General features: G+C 47.9%; 1 protein-coding gene across 2 annotated transcripts in view; it reads left to right on the top strand.

Annotated features, from left to right (window-relative positions):
• Positions 1-21219, top strand: part of GNAT2 (G protein subunit alpha transducin 2) — a 128580-nt gene that overhangs the window by 35355 nt on the left and 72006 nt on the right. For both annotated transcript variants that reach the window (XM_077481338.1, XM_077481339.1), the window contains exons 2-3: positions 10998-11040; positions 11149-11290. In XM_077481338.1, the coding sequence (XP_077337464.1) occupies positions 10998-11040; positions 11149-11290 (185 nt within the window). The remainder of the gene's footprint in view (positions 1-10997; positions 11041-11148; positions 11291-21219) is intronic.

Below are 21219 nucleotides of genomic sequence, written 5' to 3' on the forward strand. Positions count from 1 at the left end.
GTACGTCAGTCCCTATACCGCTGAAGGACTGCTGCAGTATAGGGCAGCGGTCAGCAGTGGTGCACGTCAACCCTATCTATTGTGGACCGATAGCGGTCCTTACAGAACAGCAGACTGTACCGCACTCAAGCCTATGTACCGTAGCACCCTATACCAAGTTACCAGTCCTTATAAGAACTTTTGTGGAACAAGCAGGTTGTGTGTTAGTGATTAGCAGACTGTACGTCAGTCCCTATACCAATGAAGGACTGCTGCAGTATAGGGCAGCGGTCAGCAGTGGTGCACGTCAACCCTATGTATTGTGGACCGATAGCGGTCCTTACAGAACAGCAGACTGTAACGCACTCAGGCCTATGTACCGTAGCACCCTATACCAAGTTACCAGTCCTTATAAGAACTTTTGTGGACCAAGCAGGTTGTGTGTTAGTGATTAGCAGACTGTACGTCAGTCCCTATACCAATGAAGGACTGCTGCAGTATAGGGCAGCGGTCAGCAGTAGTGCACGGCAACCCTATGTATTGTGGACCGATAGCGGTCCTTACAGAACAGCAGACTGTAACGCACTCAGGCCTATGTACCGTAGCACCCTATACCAAGTTACCAGTCCTTATAAAAACTTTTGTGGACCAAGCAGGTTGTGTGTTAGTGTTTAGCAGACTGTGCGTCAGTCCCTATACCGCTGAAGGACTGCTGCAGTATAGGGCAGCGGTCAGCAGTGGTGCACGTCAACCCTATCTATTGTGGACCGATAGCGGTCCTTACAGAACAGCAGACTGTACCGCACTCAAGCCTATGTACCGTAGCACCCTATACCAAGTTACCAGTCCTTATAAGAACTTTTGTGGACCAAGCAGGTTGTGTATTAGTGTTTAGCAGACTGTACGTCAGTCCCTATACCGCTGAAGGACTGCTGCAGTATAGGGCAGCGGTCAGCAGTGGTGCACGTCAACCCTATGTATTGTGGACCGATAGCGGTCCTTACAGAACAGCAGACTGTAACGCACTCAGGCCTATGTACCGTAGCACCCTATACCAAGTTACCAGTCCTTATAAGAACTTTTGTGGACCAAGCAGGTTGTGTGTTAGTGATTAGCAGACTGTACGTCAGTCCCTATACCAATGAAGGACTGCTGCAGTATAGGGCAGCGGTCAGCAGTGGTGCACGTCAACCCTATCTATTGTGGACCGATAGCGGTCCTTACAGAACAGCAGACTGTACCGCACTCAAGCCTATGTACCGTAGCACCCTATACCAAGTTACCAGTCCTTATAAGAACTTTTGTGGAACAAGCAGGTTGTGTGTTAGTGATTAGCAGACTGTACGTCAGTCCCTATACCAATGAAGGACTGCTGCAGTATAGGGCAGCGGTCAGCAGTAGTGCACGGCAACCCTATGTATTGTGGACCGATAGCGGTCCTTACAGAACAGCAGACTGTACCGCACTCAAGCCTATGTACCGTAGCACCCTATACCAAGTTACCAGTCCTTATAAGAACTTTTGTGGACCAAGCAGGTTGTGTATTAGTGTTTAGCAGACTGTACGTCAGTCCCTATACCGCTGAAGGACTGCTGCAGTATAGGGCAGCGGTCAGCAGTGGTGCACGTCAACCCTATCTATTGTGGACCGATAGCGGTCCTTACAGAACAGCAGACTGTACCGCACTCAAGCCTATGTACCGTAGCACCCTATACCAAGTTACCAGTCCTTATAAGAACTTTTGTGGACCAAGCAGGTTGTGTATTAGTGTTTAGCAGACTGTACGTCAGTCCCTATACCGCTGAAGGACTGCTGCAGTATAGGGCAGCGGTCAGCAGTGGTGCACGTCAACCCTATCTATTGTGGACCGATAGCGGTCCTTACAGAACAGCAGACTGTACCGCACTCAAGCCTATGTACCGTAGCACCCTATACCAAGTTACCAGTCCTTATAAGAACTTTTGTGGAACAAGCAGGTTGTGTGTTAGTGATTAGCAGACTGTACGTCAGTCCCTATACCAATGAAGGACTGCTGCAGTATAGGGCAGCGGTCAGCAGTGGTGCACGTCAACCCTATGTATTGTGGACCGATAGCGGTCCTTACAGAACAGCAGACTGTAACGCACTCAGGCCTATGTACCGTAGCACCCTATACCAAGTTACCAGTCCTTATAAGAACTTTTGTGGACCAAGCAGGTTGTGTGTTAGTGATTAGCAGACTGTACGTCAGTCCCTATACCAATGAAGGACTGCTGCAGTATAGGGCAGCGGTCAGCAGTAGTGCACGGCAACCCTATGTATTGTGGACCGATAGCGGTCCTTACAGAACAGCAGACTGTAACGCACTCAGGCCTATGTACCGTAGCACCCTATACCAAGTTACCAGTCCTTATAAAAACTTTTGTGGACCAAGCAGGTTGTGTGTTAGTGTTTAGCAGACTGTGCGTCAGTCCCTATACCGCTGAAGGACTGCTGCAGTATAGGGCAGCGGTCAGCAGTGGTGCACGTCAACCCTATCTATTGTGGACCGATAGCGGTCCTTACAGAACAGCAGACTGTACCGCACTCAAGCCTATGTACCGTAGCACCCTATACCAAGTTACCAGTCCTTATAAGAACTTTTGTGGACCAAGCAGGTTGTGTATTAGTGTTTAGCAGACTGTACGTCAGTCCCTATACCGCTGAAGGACTGCTGCAGTATAGGGCAGCGGTCAGCAGTGGTGCACGTCAACCCTATGTATTGTGGACCGATAGCGGTCCTTACAGAACAGCAGACTGTAACGCACTCAGGCCTATGTACCGTAGCACCCTATACCAAGTTACCAGTCCTTATAAGAACTTTTGTGGACCAAGCAGGTTGTGTGTTAGTGATTAGCAGACTGTACGTCAGTCCCTATACCAATGAAGGACTGCTGCAGTATAGGGCAGCGGTCAGCAGTAGTGCACGGCAACCCTATGTATTGTGGACCGATAGCGGTCCTTACAGAACAGCAGACTGTACTGCACTCAGGCCTATGTACCGTAGCACCCTATACCAAGTTACCAGTCCTTATAAAAACTTTTGTGGACCAAGCAGGTTGTGTGTTAGTGTTTAGCAGACTGTGCGTCAGTCCCTATACCGCTGAAGGACTGCTGCAGTATAGGGCAGCGGTCAGCAGTAGTGCACGGCAACCCTATGTATTGTGGACCGATAGCGGTCCTTACAGAACAGCAGACTGTAACGCACTCAGGCCTATGTACCGTAGCACCCTATACCAAGTTACCAGTCCTTATAAGAACTTTTGTGGACCAAGCAGGTTGTGTGTTAGTGATTAGCAGACTGTACGTCAGTCCCTATACCAATGAAGGACTGCTGCAGTATAGGGCAGCGGTCAGCAGTAGTGCACGGCAACCCTATGTATTGTGGACCGATAGCGGTCCTTACAGAACAGCAGACTGTACCGCACCCAAGCCTATGTACCGTAGCACCCTAGACAGACCAAGTTACCAGTCCTGATAAAGAGCTTTGTGGAACAAGTGAGTTGTGAATGATTAGCAGACTGCAGCAGAAGGGCAGCAGTCAAGTATAATATTCTTTCTATATTTGGAAGAAAGAATATTATACGTGTACAAGCCTATTACCGTACCACTGATACCAGTCCTGAAAAGAACCTTTGTGGAACTAATAGTAACAGCAAGTCTTTAAAATTATCCTCACTGCCTGACACACTGCTTCCTGCCTGTCCCTATACAAATTGGCAAAAAAGAGTAGGCTGGAACGATTAGCTGGAACAGCTCTTTTGTGGACCTGATAGTAACAGCTAATGATGATGATGATGATGATGATGAAGAAAGACTAATCTGGCTGAGCTGTCCCTAAAATAGCAGCATACAGCGCTCTGTCCCTTTATCTAAACTGACAAAAGAAACTCAGGCTGCTGACCTAACACCTATACCAGTCCTGAAAAGAACTTTTGTGTACCAAATAGCTAGCGTTTTCTCTGTCCCTACTCCACACAGGATCCTTTCCCTACAGTGACAGAAGAAAGAATGTAAAATGGCCACCGGATCGGGTGTATTTATAGGTTAGGGGGAATGTCCAAGTGTCCATGAGCTGTCATGTCTCAATTGGTTGTCCTGTAACACATGATAAACGTGTCACGAAAGGTTAAAGTTCTTGTATACATTAAACACGTAAGTCCGCCGGGGCGAACGACGGAAAAAGGCGTTCGAACCCGCGGACGGCGAAAGTCGGAAATTCGCCGCGAAACGACCGCCGGGCGAACCGTTCGGCCATCACTAATAGAGAGCACTGACACCACACCTGCACCAAGATAGAGAGAGAACACTACCACTGACACCAGCACCGAGATAGAGAAAGAGCACTGACACCAGCACCGTGATGGAGAGCACTGACAACAGCACCGTGATAGAGAGCACTGAGACCACAACAGCACCAAGATAGAGGGCACTGAGCCCACACCAGCACAGTGATAGAGAGCACTGACACCAGCACCGTGATAGAGAGCACTGACACCAGCACCGTGATAGAGAGCACTGACACCAGCACCGTGATAGAGAACACTGACACCACACCAGCACCGTGATAGAGAGCACTGACACCAGCACTGTGATAGAGAGCACTGACACCAGCACCGAGATAGAGAGCACTGACACCACACCCGCACCGAGATAGAGACAACTGACACCAAACCAGCACCGAGATAGAGACACAGCACTACCACTGACACTAGCACCGAGATAGAGAGAGAGCACTGACACCAGCACCATGATAGAGAGCACTGACACCACACCAGTAACGTGATAGAGAGCACTGACACCAGCACCGAGATAGAGAGCACTGACACCACGCCAGCATCGTGATAGAGAGCACTGACACCACACCTGCACCAAGATAGAGAGCACTGACACCACACCAGCACCAAGATAGAGAGCACTGACACCACACCAGCACCGAGATAGAGAGAGAACACTACCACTGACACCAGCACCGTGATAGAGAGCACTGACACCAGCACCGTGATAGAGAGCACTGAGACCACACCAGCACCAAGATGGAGGGCACTGAGCCCACACCAGCACCAAGCTAGAGAGCACTGACACCACACCAGCACCAAGATAGCACTGACACCACACCAGCACCGTGATAGAGAGCACTGACACTAGCACCGTGATAGAGAGCACTGAGACCACACCAGCACCAAGATAGAGAGCACTGACACCACACCAGCACCGTGATAGAGAGCACTGACACCAGCACCGTGATAGAGAGCACTGAGACCACACCAGCACCGTGATAGAGAGCACTGAGACCACACCAGCACCGAGATAGAGGGCACTGACACCACACCAGCACCGTGATAGAGAACACTGAGACCACTCCAGCACCGAGATAGAGAGCACTGACACCACACCAGCACTGAGATAGAGAGCACTGACACCACACCAGCACCGTGATAGAGAGCACTGACACTAGCACCGTGATAGAGAGCACCGAGACCACACCAGCACAGAGATAGAGAGCACTGACACCCCACCAGCACCGTGATAGAGAGCACTGACACCAGCACCGTGATAGAGAGCACTGACACCACACCCGCACCGAGATAGAGAGCACTGACACCACACCAGCACCAAGATAGAGAGAGAGCACTGAGACCAGCACCGTGATAGAGAGCACTGACACCACACCCACACCGAGATAGAGAGCACTGACACCACACCAGCACCGAGATAGAGAGCACTGACACCAGCACCGTGATAGAGAGCACTGACACCAGCACCGTGATAGAGAGCACTGACACGAGCACCGTGATAGAGAACACTGACACCAGCACCGTGATAGAGAGCACTGACACCAGCACAGTGATAGAGAGCACTGACACCAGCACCGTGATAGAGAGCACTGACACCAGCACCGTGATAGAGAGCACGGACACCAGCACCGTGATAGAGAACACTGACACCACACCAGCACCATGATAGAGAGCACTGACACCAGCACCGAGATAGAGAGCACTGACACCACACCCGCACCGAGATAGAGACAACTGACACCAAACCAGCACCGAGATAGAGACACAGCACTACCACTGACACCAGCACCGAGATAGAGAAAGAGCACTGACACCAGCACCATGATAGAGAGCACTGACACCACACCAGTAACGTGATAGAGAGCACTGACACCAGCACCGAGATAGAGAGCACTGACACCACGCCAGCATCGTGATAGAGAGCACTGACACCACACCTGCACCAAGATAGAGAGAGAACACTACCACTGACACCAGCACCGAGATAGAGAAAGAGCACTGACACCAGCACCGTGATGGAGAGCACTGACAACAGCACCGTGATAGAGAGCACTGAGACCACAACAGCACCAAGATAGAGGGCACTGAGCCCACACCAGCACCAAGATAGAGAGCACTGACACCACACCAGCACCAAGATAGAGAGCACTGACACCACACCAGCACCGTGATAGAGAGCACTGACACTAGCACCGTGATAGAGAGCACTGAGACCACACCAGCACCGAGATAGAGAGCACTGACACCACACCAGCACCGTGATAGAGAGCACTGACACCAGCACCGTGATAGAGAGCACTGAGACCACACCAGCACCGAGATAGAGGGCACTGACACCACACCAGCATCGTGATAGAGAACACTGAGACCACTCCAGCACCAAGATAGAGAGCACTGACACCACACCAGCACTGAGATAGAGAGCACTGACACCACACCAGCACCGTGATAGAGAGCGCTGACACCAGTATCGAGATAGAGAGAGAGCACTGACACCAGCACCGAGATGGAGAGCACTGACAGCAGCACTGATACCAGCAACTCACTGCGGGACCCAAAAATATGACACCGCTCAACCTGGTTACTTGGTTGATGCCTCGCTCCTGATACATTAGCAGTCTGCTTTGTCCCTCCTGTGCAATCTAAGTTCTGCCTGCTTCTCCTCCCTATCTGCTGGTCCATATCTTCCTCTGAACTCCCCTCCTCTTCCTCTCTTGTGGGCACCCACGTGACATCACTAGACACGTCATCATCAACGTCACCTTCCCCACTGCTCTAATTAGAGATCTCGGAGTAGGTAGCAACACCGGGGACCAACCTCCTCCTTGGGCTGATCTGGGTACCGTTGTCAGATGCTGAGTGGCGGTTGTTGCTACCTCCTCTTCCTGATCCAATGCCAAGAGTGGCTGCGCATCGGCAATGGATCGGAAAATAATTCCTGTGACGCAAGCGGAAGGTATATTGTGGTGGTGGTGTTGGTGGTAGTGTCTTTGGGGGTGCACACAGCAGAGAGTGAATAAGAGGGTGCAGATCGAGAGGATGAAGAGGGTGCAGAAGAGTAAGGCTGAGTGAGCCACTCAACCAAGTCTGGTGCGTCCTTTGACGTAATCGCACGCGCCTTCTGCAATTTTCCACTTTGGCTCAAGTCTGTTGCTCCTGCCCTATCCCTACCACCCCTGCGGAAGGGCCTGCCTCTTCCTCTGCCTGTCATTTTTTAAATGACCCTGTGACAAAAGTGTCTAGAGAAGTGCAGTATGTATGTGGAAGAAGGTATATAACACCCCGCGCTTCAATCTGTCGTTTTTGGGGGCCACTGGTCTATCACACCAGTTATAATACTTTTTTGATTTGCGTTTGTCACTCTTTGTAGTATCGCTGCTGAGCCACTCAGCAGTCACAATGCTGCACAGTGGAAATGCACTATACTATGCTTTCTATATGTGCAAGTATTTTATACGTATATTACACCACTATATACTGCACACCAAATAGTACACCTATACCAGTCCTTAAAAGGACCTTTGTGGACCTAATAGTAGCTAGCTTGTAGCTAGTGAATTGCAGACTGTCCCGGCTCCAAAAACCAAACTGTCCCTCCCTACACTGAGAAACGACAGCTGCAGAATCGGTCAGCAGCACTGCTTGCAGTGCACTATAATATGCTTTCTATATTTGAAAGAAAGTATACGTGTACAACCCTGTATACTGTACACCTATAAAAGGACCTTTGTGGACCTAGTAGCAAGTGATTTGCAGACTGTCCCTGCTCAGAACACCAAACTGTCCCTCAGTCCCTACACTGATAAAAGACAGCTGCAGAATCGGTCAGCAGTCAAGTATAATATACTTTGTATATTTGAAAGAAAGTATATTATACGTGTACAACCCTATATACTGTAAACCTATACCAGTCCTTAAAAGGACCTTTGTGGACCTAGTAGCTAGTGATTTGCAGACTGTCCCTGCTCAGAACACCAAACTGTCCCTCAGTCCCTACACTGATAAAAGCTGCAGAATCGGGCAGCACTCAGCAGCACAGCAGTGCACCATAATATACTTTGGATATTTGAAAGAAAGTATATTATACGTGTACAACCCTATATACTGTACACCTATACCAGTCCTTAAAAGGACCTTTGTGGACCTAGTAGCTAGTGATTTGCAGACTGTCCCTCAGTCCCTACACTGATAAAAGACAGCTGCAGAATCAGTCAGCACTCACAAGAAATCCATCCTGCCACCGTATATGTACTGGAGCCGGTCAGGAAGTGGTTAAGAATCTGATGAAAGCTATGGACCCTCTCCCCAGAAATATTCACATAAACATAACTTTGTATGCAATGAATATATGTACTTTATTTTATTAAAATTTGATTGCCTCATAGATATGACTTAAACAATGTTTGATAAAAGTAAACAATCTTAAAGTCAATGCTTTTTAAAAAAACAAAAAACAAACAGGTTTAAACTTACCTGCCCTTAGCAATGGAATTGCACAGAATGGCCCCAAACCTCCTCTTCTTGGAAACCGTTTACTGTCCTCATGTTCTTGATTTTTGTTTCATATAAAAAAAAAAACTCCCCTCCCGAAACGTATTCACCCACTTGATGTATTGAAAGGTTTCAATCACGTCTCCCCCTTTCCCTTATTTTCCTCCAGACTGTACATATTGTATTCCTGAAGTCGCTCTCGATATGTTTTATCCCCCAGACCTTTCACCCTTTTTGTTACCCATCTGTGAACTCTTATCAATATCTTTTTGTAAGAGAGGTCTCTAGAACTGGATACAAGATTCTAAGACCCCTTTCACACTGGGGCATTTTTCAGGTGTTTTTCAGGTGCTTTAGCGTTAAAGCGCTTGAAAGAAGCCTCATCTGCAATCCCAATGTGAAAGCCCAAATGCTTTAAGAGCCCTATCACAATGTCAGCGCCTTAAAAACGCTCGTAAAACGGCGCTTAAACTAGCAGCGCTTTACCAGCGTTTTTCGAGTACTAATGGGGCGCTGTTAACCCCTGCTAGTGGCCAAATAAAAACTTAAAAGCACTCACAAAGCGATGCTGCCAAAAGCGCTTTTCAGGCATTTTTCAGGCGCTTCCCACTGATTTCAATTGGAAGGGGCGCTTTAGGAGCGGTGTATTCGCTGCTCCGAAAGCGCTACAAAGAAGCTGCTTGCAGGACTTTTTTTGACGCCCTGCCAGCGCAGCGCCTCAGTGTGAAAGCACTCAGGCTTTTACATTGGGATTGCAGTTGCGGCTTGTTTCAGGCGCTTTTTTTAAAGCTAAAGCGCCTGAAAAATGCCACAGTGTGAAAGGGATCTCAGTGTTAAAGCACTCAGGCTTTCACATTGGGATTGCAGATGAGGCTTCTTTCAAGCAATTGACAGACGCTTTTTTTAACGCTAAAGCGCCTAAAAAACGCCTAAAAAACGCCCCAGTGTGAAAGGGGTCTAAATGAGGTCTTACTAAAGCTCTATATCAAAAGTAATGGCCACTCATTACAAAAAATTAAATACAATCATCTTGTGAAAATTCAACAAAACAATTCTGCTCAAATCTACTACTACTAGAAAATTAAAATTAACACTTGCTATTATGGAGTGGCATACGATGGCGGTTGTGCAGAGAACGATGGTATAAATTTAAATGGTTAACATGGGCCAACAATGAGCCAAGAAACACTTAGTGGCTGGCACTTTAAGTAGTGGCAGGGTGCATTTTTTTAACGACTTCAGTACTGGGCACTTTCACCCCTTTCCTGCCCAGGCCAGTTTTCAGATTTCAGTACTGTCACCTTTTGAATGACAATAGCGGGGCCAAGCAACACTGTACCCATATGAAATTTCTATCACTATTTTTCACACAAATAGATTTTTGTCATACCTTTTTGTTTATTTACCAATTGTTTTTTTTATTTTTTGCTAAACAAATGAAAACTTTTTTCTATTAAAAATTTGCAAATAAGTCATTTTTCTTCTTCACTGATGTGCGCTGATGAGGCTGCACTGACTGGCACTAAGGCTGGATTCACACCTATGGCATTTTTAGTGCTTTTTGCATTTTGCAGATTTGCAAAACAGAACGTGTTCCATAGGAAACCATGGTAAATGGACTGTAGTACAAATCTGCAAAATGCAAAAAGCATTAAAAATGCAGAGGTGTGAATCCAGCCTAATAGGCAGCATTGATAGGCAGCACTGAAAACCAACACTGATGGGACTGCACTGAATATCGGTGTAAACAATATACTTACTGTGCCATGTCAGACTTGGCTTTCCTTTGCTCACACATGGACAGCAAGTGAGGCAAGGAATACTGATAACCTGCAAAGCTGTTTACATGTGACCAGCTGTGATTGGACACAGCATGGTAAAGGGTAGTTGTGATGCATAGATCCATCCATAGACCACTTAGGAGTCCATGGACCCCAGTATAAGAAACCCTGCTCTAGATGCATACAATTTATTTATTTTTTCAATAACAACTTTTATTGATTTTTGCTTGAGTTAAACAGTTGATGCGTATAATTCATATAATTTAATTGGCTTTTCGGTAATGCCCATAGAAGCCCAAAAACTTGTGTTTTTTTTTATACAACCACTGATGGCTTATTCTAGGAAGATGGAACTTCTGCCTCTCTAAAGGGTTATAAACAGCATTGCTAGCATGTGAAATAATAACACCAGTTATTGGTCTTTTTGCAGGTGCTGGGGAGTCTGGAAAGAGTACAATTGTCAAGCAGATGAAGTAAGTATACTCAAATGTAACTACATTGCACCATTGTAAAGTGAAGTAAAAATCATTGTTTTTAAGGTATTCATACTTTTTTTTTCTATGTTCTTTTTGTTTTGTAAGGATTATCCATCAAGATGGGTACACAGAGGAAGAATGTTTGGAGTTCAAAGCAATCATCTATGGCAATGTGCTTCAGTCAATCCTAGCCATAATACGTGCAATGTCCACTCTTGGTATTGACTACAGTGACTCAAGTAAAGCGGTTAGTGTGATCTATAAAATACTTTAACGTGGCCAACAATGAAGCTTAACTTGAATACAGATCCTAAATAGGATGTACTTGAATTAATACACATAACTGTATGCTCCATGTAGAAGTTGAAAGGGGATTCTCGTTTATAAGTGTGAACTCTAGGTCCATTTTGGAAATTGCTATAGCTGTGCTACATCTGTTGGTTTTTAAATACAAACAATTGTTTTCAGGTAATTCTGAAATAGTGTTAATTTACAAAGTACAGGCATACCCCACTTTTAAGTACACAATGGGGTTTATTTACTAAAGCTGGAACGTGCAAAATCAGGCTCACTTCTGCATAGAAACCAATGAGCTTGCAGGTTTTATTACCAAAGCTTAATTGAACAAGCTGGGGTTAGAAGCGCATTGGTTTCTATGCAGAAGTGAGCCTGATTTTGCACTTTCCAGCTTTAGTAAATAAACCCCATCGTGTACTTAAAACTGGGGTATGCCAGTACAATAATTTTTTTTTTTTTTTTATTGTAATTTTTATTGAGAGAAATTTTACAGAGTATAAAGACATACAGAACTGACAATAGACAAGGAATGTCTGGAGCATACCGTATTGGAGAGACTGATAGAACCTCATGGTGACTACAGGTATACAGTAGCAGTCAAAAAAATAAAAATAAATGAATAAAAGAAAACAAAGCGAAACAAAGCACATAAAGGAAAAAAACAAAAACAAAAAAAAAACAGAAAAGTAGTACGTAAAACAATATTAAAATAAAAAGAAAGACTGAGAGTCATCGTATATTTCGTAATGCAGAGGTTGGGGTCTTGAACTGGTGCTTCAATAACATGACTAAAATCTGACAGAAGAGGGCTTCCTACCACTATAAATTTCCTCAAGAGATAAGGTAAGCTTCGAGTGGCTGTTGGGTCAGCAAAAAAGACTTAAAGTACCGTCATGATACCAAACACTGGGGATCGAGAAGGATAGGGAACACTAGGGGATAGCTAATGACTGGGTGGCTAGGGGTACTGAGGGCACCTGCGGGAGCCCAAAGGTCGAGGCGTTCCAGGGGGCCCAAATCACGCCAAACCGGTCAGTCCCATCCTCCACCATAGCCGTCAGATGTTCCATTCTGCGTATGTCCTTGATGGTTCGTATCAGCTGAGTCTGGGTTGGGGGCTGAGTAGATAACCAATTAGAGGGAATAGCTCTTTTAGCAGCAAGCAGAACATAGGAGGCTAATTTATTAGCTGCCTTCCCCAACCCCGGAAAGGGAAGGCCTAGGAGAAGGTGGACAGGGTCCAATGGAATGGAGGTGTCAAAAATCTGCTGGAGCATGTGAGATACCATGGACCAGAAAGGAGCAATTAGAGCACATTGCCAGAAAATAAGATAATGTGTTCCCTTGGCATTTCCACACCTCCAGCACATGGGAGAAAGAGAGGGGTCATATCAATGAATAACCTCGGGGGTCCTATACCAGAACAGTAGGACTTTATATGCTGTCTCTCTCTGTGCAACGCATCTGGAAATTGTAGAGGCGGAGGCCCAAATTCTGGACCATTGTGAGAGAGTGATTTGTTGATGAAGGAGCTGCGACCATTTGTCCATGTTGAAGTGGGATAGGGCGGTGAAAGAGGACCTCTGCTGAAGTATACGGTAAATACTAGAGATAAGCTTTGCTTGGTAGGGGCCCTGGGAGCAGAGCAGCGTCGGTGTGGTGAGGGAGAGAGAGGGGGAAAGAGAAGAAAAGTAGTGAGTTATCTGGAGGTACGAATACCGCATGTGGTTCGGGAGTTGACTGTCAGTTTGGAGGGCCGAAAAGGGCTTAAGTTTACGCGTGACAGGGTGAACGAAGTGGCGGAGTTGGAACAGTCCCTCTTTAGCCCAGGGAAACATACGAAAATGCGAAAGACTGTCAGGAACTAAGGGATTAAACAGCACATTAGAGAGGGGGGGGCAGGGTGATGACAATGCAAATTTGGAAGAGCAGGAACGCCACAGTCTGAGTGTGAACAACATGGGACCCAGGCAGAGATCCAGAAGCCTGGGGTCCCCCATTGTCCCCGGCGGCCACGCCAAGGAGCAGGGATGGGTCGGATATAGGAAACCCATCTCAATCTCCGTCCAGCGATTCGGAGGTCTCAGGCAAGACCAAGACACTATCGGGCACAGATGAGAGGCCAGATAGTATTTGTAGACATCCGGGGCACCCATGCCCCCCTGATCCTTGGGGGAAAAAACCACCGAACCAGCCACTCTATTGGCCCTGCCATTCTAAATAAATTTCAAGAACCAGTGCTTAAGTAACTTAATCTGTGACATCGGGATGGGTACAGGCAAGGTTTCAAAATAATATAACAGTTTTGGCATGATGGACATTTTTAGCACATTAATTCGACCTATCCAGGACAGAGGAAGGGAGGTCCATCGAGATAACATACTGTTGATAGACTTAAACAAAGGGATGTAATTGGTCGGGTAAAGGGAGGAGTAGGATATCGTTAGCTGAACCCCAAGATATTTGAGGGACGATGTGCACCATAGGTAGGGGAATGTATTTTGCAGACGCAGAAGTTCCTCTGGAGGAACATGGAGGGGGAGGGCCTCCGTCTTTGCCGTGTTGACCTTGTAGCCTGATAGAGAACTAAATTGAGTGAGTAGGGCGTGCAGGGAAGGGAGGGAAGTGTGAGGACTGGTCAGGGTAAGGAGGACGTCATCCGCAAATAAGGATAATTTATACTCCCTTTGCCGCATGGGTACCCCCTTGATATCAGGGTGAGATCTAATAGCCTCTGCCAGAGGTTCCAGGCAGAGAATAAAGAGGAGCAGGGAGAGAGGGCAACCCTGTCTAGTCCCGTTTGTCAAAGGGAATGAATGGGAGGTGAAGGACGCTAATCGGACCTGGGAAGAGGGATTGGAGTATAGGGATTGTAGTGCCGAGAGAAAGGGTCCCCTTAAGCCAAATCTAGTGAGGGTTGCGAACATGTAGGGCCAGCTTAACCTGTCAAATGCCTTTTGGGCATCCAGACTGAGAATCAGGGCGGGGTCGACGAACCTTGTTCAGCATGTCAATTAGGTCTATAGTTCGCCGGGTGTTGTCACCCGCATGTCTGGTAGGAACGAAGCCCACCTGGTCTCTGTCTATGAGCTTCGTCAGGAATTGGGATAAACGGTTGGCGAGGATTTTTGTAAATAATTTGTAGTCTGAATTTAAAAGGGCTATAGGCCTGTAGTTGTCTGGTAGGGTCAGGTCCTTGTCCTGTTTAGGTATAACCGTGATGAAGGAGTGGAGAAAATGTTGGTGAGGGGACTTACCTAGAAGTAGCGAGTTATACAGGGTCACTAGATGAGGCGACAGGATGGGGAGGAAGTGTTTGTAGTAGGAGTATGGGAGGCCATCCGGACCTGGTGCTTTGTGGGAAGGGAGAGCCTTAATGGTGTTGTCCACTTCATCCTCTGTAATGGGCGCGTTTAGTATCTGCAGATCTGAATCTGACAACTGGGGGAGCTTCAGGCCCGACATGAACTCCTCAAAAGCAGCCCCATCAAATGTAGGATGTTGTGCGGGGGTTAGGCAATTATAGAGTTTGTTATAGAAGTCGCCAAACACCTGGGTCATTGTCTGGGGGCAGAAAGTGGGGGATCCATCAGGGAGTTTGATGTGGTCTGGGAAGGCGTGATAGGGCCTAGGGTTAGTACAATCATTTTTATCTGTGTTTATTATTTGCATGATAGTATTTGCATGTTTAACAAAAATTGCATTTGTGTAAAATAGTAATTTTTCCATTTTTTAAAAATCCTCAGGCATGGTATATTTTTACATAGTTAAATTGGTACATCCTGGACCAATGTAACTATTGTAAGATTAAACTCAAGCGATAGGTGCATTTACAATGAGTTGCACCAGTCCAAAACTGTATTGTAAGGCCATGTCAGCCTACTTTTATTTAAAAGCAAATCAAAGTTCATACAGATAGCTCTTCCCACGCAGGGGGTTCTCATCTTTACTGCTAAGACATAACATTCAGCCTCCTGGCATTCTTGTGGCAACTTTGCTGCTCCAGGTACCTCTGCAGGGTCTTCCTGACCAAACATCTTTTGGTCTTCCTGACCATCAAACACATTCTAGTGGTATGCACAGACGTTGGACTTTAGCGTCTTTCCTAGCAGCTCCTTAGCTGTGCTTGTTCCTTCTGGACTCTCTACAGCCTCCTGGCTGTTCCCGTCCCACATGAACTTCCTCTCAGGCTTGGGCCTTCCCTTGTACCAACTTGACCTCGATGCACAGCAGCATCTCACAAGGCTGATCTGAGCTTGAGCTCTGGCTCTATTATGAAGTCAGCGGCACCTGGGCAGTCAGTGTGCTTGCTTTTCCCAAAACCTGGCCTAAACCACCATTTTGTACAATAGCACAGAGTCACCCTGCTACATACCCCCCTTGTTTAGAACTGGAGGGAAGAACACATAAACCCGTCACTATGGATGGGACACCTCTGTGCCAGCCATTAGCTGCGTATGCCCAACTCTTTTTCTGGTTACGTTTCCAAAAGCACTTCATCTTGGCACCTCTGTGCCAACTATCAGCGACAGGAATCCTAACCTGTCCTTTCTAAAGGGGCACTCCACCCACATCTTTTTCTGAGTGTGCTTCCACAAGCACTTCTTCCTGAACCGTGAGCTCCCACTTATCTTTCTACTATCCCTTCTTCCTTCTGGCCTCGGGATCCTACATTTATTTTTCCGTATCTCAGACTTACTTTCCCAGGACTGTAGGGACTGACCTCTCTCATTACCTGACTCAACCTTACCTAACTCTGTTTTTCCAGTTTCACTAACCCCTGTATGGTTACTCTTGGCAACCAAACCATCTAGGATTGAACCTCCATTGAATTACATACATAATTTTATTGTCAGCATCACCTGGAACTCTTGTCCTATTGTTTGCTAGGACAGTGTCTGTGGATGGACCATATACAGGCCAGCGGTTACTCCCTATGTGGCCTTCCCAAAGTTTCGCCTCCTGTTGTCCAACACTCCAACGATTCTACTAAGCAACCTTTTCCAACATTTTTGTACACGAGTTTCTTTAACTATTTCTGTGTTCTCTGGTACTTTAATCTGTACCTCTTTGCAGGTGCTGGACAGAATTCCCACTACTGCTGTGTCTGTTCCAGGCCCCTCCTTCACATGAGGTCTAGCAGGTGAGATAGTATACGTGCCATGTATCAAGCACTGCTCAACCACACCTTGGACCGCACCAGCAACAATACATCCCATCCCATCACACCATTAGACAAAGAGACTTCTAAAATGTCTGTCATTTCTGATTTCTCTAGCAGTTCTCCCAAGCACCTTCTGCACAAAACAGCCGCTGGAAGCACTGTCGCCAAAAACCGTGAGACCACTTTCCATACAATTAACCAGCATTGCAGTAAGTGTAACGTCGCCTGTAACATCTGTCTCCGCTGATTGGTATCAGGCAGTACCAGGTCACCCATCTGTGGTGAATACACGCAGGTATACAACGAAAAGGTTTTCACCAATTCCAACATTTCCCATAACATCTCAGTTGCTTCTAAACATTGCACATCTAAACACAGAATTTTAGGGACTCTTCCCTTTTTAGCGACATGGAGGGGCTCATTTGCTAAGGCTCAAGAGGCTGTTTTGCTGTGGACAAAACCTCTGACATGTACGTGCACTTATCTGGTTCTTCTGACTGGAGGGGGTTAACTTCTGCAACAGCCTACACTACACACCTGTGACTACAGGCTCTGCAGACTCTCCATTTGCTACAGCAGCAATACTGTCCACCTCACTATTACCTTCAGAAATTTCAGAAATTTCTTTCCACCACACTAATACCTTTATGGCCAGACTATCCTGTCTGTGATCCAGTCAGTAGCACTGCTCTATCTGCCCAAGGAGACACATGTGGACAGAGGGGCTCAACACCATCTGACACACTGCACTTATTATATACACTTCTCAATGTCATCGTTATCAACATTTCTGCCTTGTACAGGCTGCCTTAGCATATTAGTAGTTTGAGACTGTAGGATACTTAGTACATCACTTTTCAAGTTGGGATCGCCACATAGTTGTCCTGGGAAACCCTAAGCTCAGACACCATTAGCTCCAGTTTTTCTCACTGCTCCTCGTTTTCCCATTGTACGGGCAGCATAGACAACATGGCAGACCTGATGGAGAGGCTCCGGGCGGTGGCAGCAGATAGAGGGCCCACCTGGCTACAGCGCCAGGTCGCGGCCGTGATTGCAGAGGATGGAGGAATCGTGGGAGGAGGTGCGGAGGTGGCGTGTGGCAGGATCTTGTGGCCGCCATTACAGTATTCTCCGGGGTCGGTCGCGGGGCCATCCAGGGGTACAAGGAGCCCAAGGGGGGAGCAATTGACCCCCCCAGCGAAGAGGGGCCTTTATTCCCCCACAGCGATGCTGAGCAGGCCTACACGCCGTGGACACAGCTCGGAGGGCGGGGCCACGGGCCAGCATTGCGCCGCTTCCCCAGCCAGGAGAGGAGAGCAGTCCACACATGCAATTTCCCCAGCAGCAGAGGGCCGATAAGAGGAACAGGCATCCAGCGGGGACAAGGGTGGTGTGACGGAACTGATCCCACACTCCGATTGAATGTTTCTGTCTATATACTGCTTCCTAAGTCCTGGAACACAAGTCCAATGGATCTGGCTATAGGAACCCCCAAGCACTAGACGACACCAGTCTTAGGAGTACATCAGGAATGACCTTTATTTGAGATCTCACACAAAATATATATACAGCGGGGTGACTAAAACCTAACCTAATTAGCATGAGCTAATTATCTAATCAACACTCAGACTAGTTTGACTGAAGGGATAAGACTCTTCGGCTCCTAGCTCACAATTCAATAAACATTACTGTAAACATAAACAAAGGGTTAAAGCGGTAGTAAACCCGTTAATTAATTAATTTATTTTACCACCTGCAAAGCAAAAGGCAAAAGGCATAATGAGCTAGTATACACCGCATACTAGCTCATTATGAAATACTTACCTTAGAACGAGGCCCCGACATCTGGCCCGATCCACGCCGAGGGAGCTGACATGCTCCCTCAGTGTTTCTTCCGGGTATCGCGGCTCCGGCGCTGTGAGTGGCCGGAGCCACAATATCGTCCCGGCCGGGTCTGGCCACTGCCGAACTTTCAGCCGAGAATTCCCTTGTGCGCATGCGCCGCTGCAGTCAGCGGCGCATACCGAGGGGAATACAGGTTTAGGAGATATTTTTTTTACCTACAGGTAAGCCTTATTATAGGCTTTCCTGTAGGTAAAAGTTAAAAAAAGTAATATACAACCACTTTAATTAGCACAAACAACATTTGGAATGTCCTTACAAGCCAGACTAGGCTCATTTACACAACATACAGGTGGCTGAAGTTCATGACATTAGCATCTGACAGTGTGTGTCCCAACAGCATGAGACAACACACATCATATATACATATATACAGCATTGAATCTGACTAGTACAGATTATAGTGGGGTTCTCATTCACCCTGTGCCCCTTAAAATCCAGGGCCCATAATCGATCGGCAAGAGGCTCGCACTCAGTCCTCTCAAAAAGCCTGTGTCCCGGCTAGGTCTGTCACACATCTCCCCTTTCGGCAGGAGACTAACACAGGAGGAGACCCCAGACGGGTTGACTCCGAAGTTAGTCAGGGGATCCAGTCCTCTAAAGCTGGTATCCACACAGTACCCCAAATAAAGTGTCCCAAACAAAGTATTCCTCACCCAGCCAACCTCTGCCTCTCTCAGAGAACATGCTCGAGGCTGGGGAGAGGTGTGGACCGGTCCTTCCCCCTGGAGTCCCTTTAGCCGCAGGAGAGAAGACAGGGTGGTTGGGCTTAGTCCGCCATGCTGTTGGGCATCTGGGCCTACTGTCCAGAATCCCTGGGGTATACAGGTGGAGACTGAAGTCCCATCCACCTTTACAGGAAATCTGCCCTCTGTTTGTTGTGGGCAGAGGCCAGCAGCGCTCTGTTCCATTGCCAGCAGTTCAGCTGGGCCTAGGAGCTTCCCTACATCATCTGCTCCATCTAACGGTTGGGGAGAGAGGCTGGCTGCCCCAGCTCCCTGGATCTCCAAATTTGTTGCCGGTGCTGGGCAGAGGTTGGTAGCACTCTGCCCGGTTGCCAGCACTTCTGCTGGTGTTCTGTTAGTGGAGACCACAGGTCCATCCACCGACACCAGATCAAGCTGCAGTTGTGAGGTGACGACTGCATCCTCTCCTTGGATCCTGATCTGCAGCTCGTGATAGACTGCCACCTCCTCACCCTGGGTCTCCCGAATTGCGGCAGGTGTGGGGCAGAGGTCTTGGACCCTCTGTTCGGTTGCCAGCACTTCTGCTGGGGGTTTGCAAGGTGGTTCCTCCTCTACAGATACTTCTATTAAATCCCCAGTCTCTGGAATTGCTAAAAGTGTGGGACAGAGGTCTTGGACCCTCTGTTCAGTTACCAGATCCTCAGCTGGAGAAGTTTGTTGTAACTCCATAGATGCTGCTGGGAGAAAATCACATGTCCCTGTCAGTGTTGTGGGAGATAGGCCGACTACCTCTTCTCTCAAGAAGCCCGAAGCCACTATTGGTGCTGGGCAGAAGTTAGCAGAACTCTGCCCTGTTGTCAGAACTTCAGGTTTGGGGACAACAATCTCCGGAGTTTCCACTGCTGATTCTCTGGCATGCTGCTGAACGTGTTCTAGCAGTTTCCTGTATGCCCTTTCCAGATGCTGTTCCTTCCTTAACAAATGGTCCAGATCAGGTTTAAGCTCTGAGACCCCTGCAAGACCGAGCATAGCCTCTCTATATTCTCGCAGGTTCTCAAGGGTAGATTCCCCTTCATTGCCAAACAGAAAACGATCTGTAAGGCTCTCCCACAGCAATCCAGGGCCTCCAAAGTCATATCCCTCCGGAGAGCATTCTGTTGTCTCCCCTAAATATCCCTGCTCTGCGTGCCGTTGCAGAGCCCGATAATGATTGTCCAGCTCTATCTCCTGCTGGACCAGCCTGTCCAACTCAGTCACCCATTGCTCCTGGGGCCTCTCTCCAAGGAATGCCATCCGCAATGCCCGTTGGTCACTGGCCCGGGTTAATTAGCACAAACAACGTTTGGAATGTCCTTACAAGCCAGACTAGGCTCATTTACACAACATACAAGTGGCTGGAGTTCATGACATTAGCATCTGACAGTGTGTGTCCCAACAGCATGAGACAACACACATCATATATACATATATACAGCATTGAATCTGACTAGCACAGATTATAGTGGGGTTCTCATTCACCCTGTGCCCCTTAAAATCCAGGGCCCATAATCAATCGGCAAGAGGCTCACACTCAGTCCTCTCAAAAAGCATGTGTCCCGGCTAGGTCTGTCACAGGTGGACATGAGGGGGGCTGGGGAGGTTAAGGAGGCATCGGTTGCGGTCACCCTGGCAGCTCTGCACGAGCCGAGGGGGGAGGATAGGAGATCAGCAGGACGGAAGACCGCACAAGGGTGGGCTGCGAAGAAGACCACGGCGGCCAGGCCTTTGCCAGCGGCAATTCCCCCAGCAGCTCTGCACAAGCCGAGGGGGGTGGACAGAAGGGTCACGAGACTACTGGCTGTGGTGGGATGAGCAGGCAGAGTTCCGGGATACACAGCGGGAAGGCGGACGCCATCCGGCGGTTGCCGTTATGGGTCGCAGGGGCGGAGTGGTGCCAGGGCCGGCCCATCCGTGCAGGACTCTGGGCGGAGAGAGGCCCTAACGGGGAGCGGATTGCCACCGGTGGGAAGAGTCGTGGAACAGAGTCGCACGGCATCCAGGAGTCCATCCCCTGGGGAGCTTCCAGCAGTATCCGAACAGGTGGAGGAGAGCAGATCCAAAGGAGAGGTGTCGGAGGAAGATGAAGAG

The sequence above is a fragment of the Lithobates pipiens genome, unplaced genomic scaffold, assembly GCF_037356315.1.
Source record: "Lithobates pipiens isolate NorthernLeopardFrog02 unplaced genomic scaffold, aLitPip1_a1.2 Scaffold_16, whole genome shotgun sequence".
NCBI classification, from domain to species: domain Eukaryota; kingdom Metazoa; phylum Chordata; class Amphibia; order Anura; family Ranidae; genus Lithobates; species Lithobates pipiens.